Below are 6,000 nucleotides of genomic sequence, written 5' to 3'. Positions count from 1 at the left end.
AATAATCTCACATTTTTGGGGGGAATGAGTGAGTCCGGCGGTGAGAAAAAGTTGAATTTATGGGCAAACGCAACAAACCTCAGAATTTGGGGTTGTGGGCAAACGCGATTCCAAAAAGAACAAATTTAAAAAAAAAAAAACAAACAACAAAACCAAACAAAAAAAAAAAAACCCAGAGAATTTGACCGTTTTCTTACCTTTTGCAGCCAAACCGCCATGGGTGGCCGAGGAAAAAGGGATGTGCCACTGCGGGTTTGGAGCATCGTGTTATGGGGTAAGTCCAAAGGGGGCGGAAAACCACATCGTAACCTGTAAAATTCCCCTCCCCCCCCCCCCCCCCAAAAAAAAAAAATTGTAAATTGCCTCAAAAATGGGATTTTTTTCCCATCGGAGAGGTCACATTTCGCACCCCCGTCCCGACCAATGAGGGAAAGAGACAAAATTCCGCCCTCCGGCGCGACACGTAGAGGGGAAAAGAAGAGGCGAAGTCCCCACCCGAGACGTATTTTGGGGGAATTTGGTCAAAAATAGGGCACCTCAGCCCAAATCCCTCCTCTTTTGCCCAGGAATTTCGTCGCTTTTTGTTCAAATTGTGATTTCTTTCAATAGATCGGTTTTTTGAGCGGATATTCCTCCCTAAATATGTCTTCCGTTCAAAATTTGCTGAGATCGGCGGACTTTCTTTCTCCAACTCGAGAACCCCTCGAATCAAAAGTCCCCCAAATCAATAACCTGTGAAATCAAAGTCCCCCCCAATCAAAATCCGTCAAATCAAATCAAAAGTCCCTCGAATCAAATCAAAAGTCCCTCGAATCCAAAATCTGTCGCATCAAAAGTCCATGAAATCAAAAGTCCCTCAAAATCAATAACCTGTGAAATCAGTGTCCATCAAATCAACGTATGTCCCTCAAATCAAAAATCAAAGTATGTCCATCAAATCAACAGATGTCCCTCAAATCAAAAATCTATTAAATCACATCCATCAATTCAAAGTCTATCAAATAAAAAAATCTATCGCGTCAAAAGTCCGTGAAATCAAAAATCCGTCAAATCAATACTCCCTCAAATCAATAACCTATGAAGTCAAAAGTCCCCCAAATCAGAAGTCCCCCAAATCAACATATGTCCCCCAAATCAAAAATCTATTAAATTACGTCCATCAATTCAAAGTCCATGAAATCAAAAATCCGTCAAATCAATACTCCCTCAAATCAATAACCTGTGACATCAAAGTACGTCCATCAAATCCAAGTATGTCCATCAAATCAATAACTTATCAATAAAAAAATCTATGAAATCGAGTCCCCCAAATCAAAGTATGTCCCTCAAATCAAAATATTTCCCCCAAATCAAAATATTTTCCCCAATTCAAAACATTTCCCCCAAATCAATAACCTGCGAAATCAAAGTATGTCCATCAAATCGAAAATCTATCAAATCAAAAACCTATGAAATCGAGAGTCCCCCAAATCGAGAGACCCCAAATCGAGAGTCCCCCAAATCGAGAGTCCCCCAAATCAAAGGATGTCCATCAAATCAACAGATGTCCCTCAAATCAAAAATCTATTAAATCACATCCATCAATTCAAAGTCTATCAAATAAAAAAATCTATCGCGTCAAAAGTCCGTGAAATCAAAAATCCGTCAAATCAATACTCCCTCAAATCAATAACCTATGAAGTCAAAAGTCCCCCAAATCAGAAGTCCCCCAAATCAACATATGTCCCCCAAATCAAAAATCTATTAAATTACGTCCATCAATTCAAAGTCCATGAAATCAAAAATCCGTCAAATCAATACTCCCTCAAATCAATAACCTGTGACATCAAAGTACGTCCATCAAATCAATAACTTATCAATAAACAATCTATGAAATCGAGTCCCCCAAATCAAAGTATGTCCCTCAAATCAAAATATTTCCCCCAATTCAAAACATTTCCCCCAAATCAATAACCTGCGAAATCAAAGTATGTCCATCAAATCGAAAATCTATCAAATCAAAAACCTATGAAATCGAGAGTCCCCCAAATCGAGAGTCCCCCAAATCGAGAGTCCCCCAAATCAAAGGATGTCCATCAAATCAACGTATGTCCCTTAAATCAAAAATCTATTAAATCACATACATCAAAGTCTATCAAATAAAAAAATCTATCGCCTCAAAAGTCCGTGAAATCAAAAATCCGTCAAATCAATACTCCCTCAAATCAATAACCTATGAAGTCAAAAGTCCCCCAAATCAACGTATGTCCCCCAAATCAAAAATCTATTAAATTACGTCCATCAATTCAAAGTCCATGAAATCAAAAATCCGTCAAATCAATAACCTGTGACATCAAAGTACGTCCATCAAATCAAAGTACGTCCATCAAATCAATAACTTATCAATAAAAAAATCTATGAAATCGAGTCCCCCAAATCAAAGTATGTCCCTCAAATCAAAATATTTCCCCCAAATCAAAATATTTCCCCCAATTCAAAACACTTCCCCCAAATCAATAACCTGTGAAATCAAAGTATGTCCATCAAATCGAAAATCTATCAAATAAAAAACCTATGAAATCGAGAGTCCCCCAAATCGAGAGTCCCCCAAATCGAGAGTCCCCCAAATCGAGAGTCCCCCAAATCAAAGGATGTCCATCAAACCGATAACCTATGAAATCAAAAGTCCCTCAGACCATGAGAAGTCCCTCAGACCATCAGAAGAAGTCCCTCAGACCATCAGTAGTCCCTCAAACCATGAGAAGTCCCTCAGACCATGAGAAGTCCCTCAGACCATGAGAAGTCCCTCAGACCATGAGAAGTCCCTCAGACCATGAGAAGTCCCTCAGACCATGAGAAGTCCCTCAGACCATCAGAAGTCCCTCAGACCATGAGAAGTCCCTCAGACCATGAGAAGTCCCTCAGACCATCAGTAGTCCCTCAGACCATGAGAAGTCCCTCAGACCATCAGTAGTCCCTCAGACCATCACAAGTCCCTCAAATCAACGTTAATTCAAATTGGTTATTTCTCCAAAATGACCCTTCCACCAAATCGCTAATCGGTAGCCGCCGAGACGAAACCAGGTGCCGCCTCAAGCCCGCACTCGACTCTTGGTGTCCCCCACCCCCCACCAACCCCCAATCCGGACCTTCTGGATGACGAAGGCCTTGACGGCAACTTCTCGTCTTCCTCGGGCTTTTTTAGGTGGTCTGTACCGGCTCGGCGTTGCCGCGTCGGCTCCGCGTCACCTGGGGGAAGATTTCGTGGTGGCCTTCATGCAAAACGGGTTGCAGCAGACCCTCAACAGCGACTTCAAGCTGCTCATCACGGGTTATTCGCCCTTCACCTCCGTCACCATCTCCATGAAGAAGCCCGGCTTGAGGATGACGGTGCAGGCGACCACGGGTCAAACCATCCTGGTGAAGATCCCACCCCAAGCGGAGATGGTGGGGAGCAAACTCTTCGACAACACCGTGACGGTGAGGGCCAACAACGCCATCTCCTTGACGATGGTCAACGAGAAACCCACCTCGGTTGACTCGACCGTGGTGTACCCAGTGCACAGTTGGGGTACGGAGTACCACGTGGTGACGCCCAACGTGGGCACCGACCGCTACGGCGAATTCGTGGTGGCCGCCTGGGATGAACCCACCACGGTTGACGTCCACCTCAAAGCCACCGTGACCTACCAAGGCCGGTCTTACCCCCGGGGTTCAGTGCTCCCCATCAGATTGGAGCCCTTCCAAGCAGCCCAACTCCAAAGCCCCTCCGATATGTCGGGCACGAGGATCGTGGCGCAGAAACCGGTGGCCGTCTTCACCGGCCACACTTGCTTGGCCAGATTCACCCACTGCGACCACCTGGTGGAACAGCTCCAGCCCGTGGCCAGCTGGGGCACCACCTTCATCGTCCCGCCGTTGCCTTTCGAGACTCAATCGGATATCGTCTACGTCTCCACCTCCCAACCCACGCGCGTAGAGTCTCAACACGGGGTGACCAAGACCGTTCGGGAACTCCGGCCCGGCCGCTCAACGCTCTACGGTCTCCAAGCCTTAAACACGTTGTACCTCTCCGCCGACGCCGGTATCCAGGTCATGTTTTTTGCCGACGGCGGTAATAAAGACGCCGTCTCTTACGACCCGTTTTTTATGACCGTCCCGGCTGTCTCCAGCTACTGCCACTCCTACAACGTCTTCGCCCTGGACGGTTACGAGAACTACCTCCTGCTGGTAGCCAAGACGGCGGCGACGTCTGGCGTGACGCTCAACGAAACGCCGTTGAGGAACGTGGAGTGGAAAGCGGTGCCGGGGACGGATTACTCCTGGGCCGGGCGGAGTTTGGGCGGTCAATTCGCCGTCCACAGGGTGGAACACGAAACGTCCCCCTTCGGGTTGCTCAGCGTGGGGATCCGGGAGCAGAAAGCCTACGGGACGCCGGCCGTTTGCGACAGCGGTGAGCGCCCCGCCGTCACCTCCGCCACCTCTCACCCCCTTTTTTCCCCCTCTCTCCTGCACTCCCCTCGCAAAAAAGGCGGGGGCCAAACCCCACGTTTTTCGGAGGCAGAGCGCCGCCCGCCGAGGCGGCTGCCGCGAACGTCCCCTTTTTTTTCCCCCGGGGCTGGGAAAGGCGGAGCTGGCGCCGGGAAAAATCGGGAAAATTGAGCCGCTTTGAGCTCAAAGGCGGCGTTTCCCTCGTAGCGCCCGGGATAGGCGGCTCTGAAAGGGGGCGGTTCAGCCAACGTGGCTCTGGCCCACGTTTAGGAGGGGAAATTTCCGCGGGAAATATATCATCTCTAAATACACCGTCTATAAATAACCCGTAAGTAAATCCTCTATGAGAAAACAATCAATGAAAGGACCTTCCAGCCATCAAGGCAGAAGGTCAAGTCTAAGCGTAACGTGCCCAAACCCACCCGGGATAACTTCTTACCTATAAATAATCCATAAATAAGTTATTTCCAGTTAAACGATCAATGAAGGGAGCCTCAAGCCATCAAGGCAGAAGGTCAAGTCTAAGCTCGGGGTGGTTAAACCCACCCGGGAGAAGGTTTTCGCTATAAATAACCTATAAATAAATCATCTGTAATTAAATAATCAATGAAAAGATCCTCCAGTGATCAACCCAGAAGGTCAACTCTAAGCTCGGAGTGGATGAACCCACCCAGGAGAAGGTTTTCACTATAAATAACCTATAAATAAATCATCTGTAATTAAATAATCAGTGAAAAGATCCTCCAGTGATCAACCCAGAAGGTCAACTCTAAGCTCGGAGTGGATGAACCCACCCAGGAGAAGGTTTTCACTATAAATAACCTATAAATAAATCATCTGTAATTAAATAATCAGTGAAAAGATCCTCCAGTGATCAACCCAGAAGGTCAAGTTTGAGCTCAGGGTGGTTAAACCCACCCGGGAGAAGGTTTTCACTATAAATAACCTATAAATAAACCATCTGTAATTAAATAATCAATGAAAAGATCCTCCAGTGCTCAACCCAGAAGGTCAAGTCCAAGCTCGGGGTGGTTACACCCACCCGGGAGAAGGTTTTAACCATAAATAACCTATAAATAAACCATCTGTAATTAAATAATCAATGAAAGGAGCCTCCAGTGATCAACCCAGAAGGTCAAGTCTAAGGTTGAGGTGGTTAAACCCACCTGGGAGAAGTTTCTCGCTCTAAATAACCTATAAATAAACCATCTGTAATTAAATAATCAATGAAGAGATCCTCCAGTGCTCAACCCAGAAGGTCAAGTCCAAGCTCGGGGTGGTTACACCCACCTGGGAGAAGGTTTTAACCATAAATAACCTATAAATAAACCATCTGTAATTAAATAATCAATGAAAAGATCCTCCAGTGCTCAACCCAGAAGGTCAAGTCCAAGCTCGGGGTGGTTAAACCCACCCGGGAGAAGGTTTTAACCTTAAATAACCTATAAATAAACCATCTGTAATTAAATAATCAATGAAAGGAGCCTCCAGTGATCAACCCAGAAGGTCAAGTCTAAGGTTGAGGTGGTT

The 6,000-nt window shown here is 46.0% G+C and overlaps 1 protein-coding gene across 1 annotated transcript in view; it reads left to right on the top strand.

Moving 5' to 3' along the window:
• The first annotated feature begins 207 nt into the window (after positions 1–207).
• LOC309684797 (IgGFc-binding protein-like) overlaps positions 208–6,000 on the top strand; it is a 28,137-nt gene continuing 22,344 nt past the window's right edge. The window contains exons 1-2 of the mRNA XM_082500655.1: positions 208–274; positions 3,185–4,432. Of these exons, the coding sequence (XP_082356781.1) occupies positions 217–274; positions 3,185–4,432 (1,306 nt within the window). The 5' untranslated portion in view covers positions 208–216. The remainder of the gene's footprint in view (positions 275–3,184; positions 4,433–6,000) is intronic.

The sequence above is a fragment of the Vanellus vanellus genome (genome assembly GCF_965231255.1).
Source record: "Vanellus vanellus genome assembly, contig: HAP1_SCAFFOLD_1504, whole genome shotgun sequence".
Taxonomy (NCBI): Eukaryota; Metazoa; Chordata; class Aves; order Charadriiformes; family Charadriidae; genus Vanellus; species Vanellus vanellus.
The sequence above is the reverse complement of the archived record's forward strand: the minus strand, read 5'-3'. Positions and strand labels throughout refer to the sequence as shown.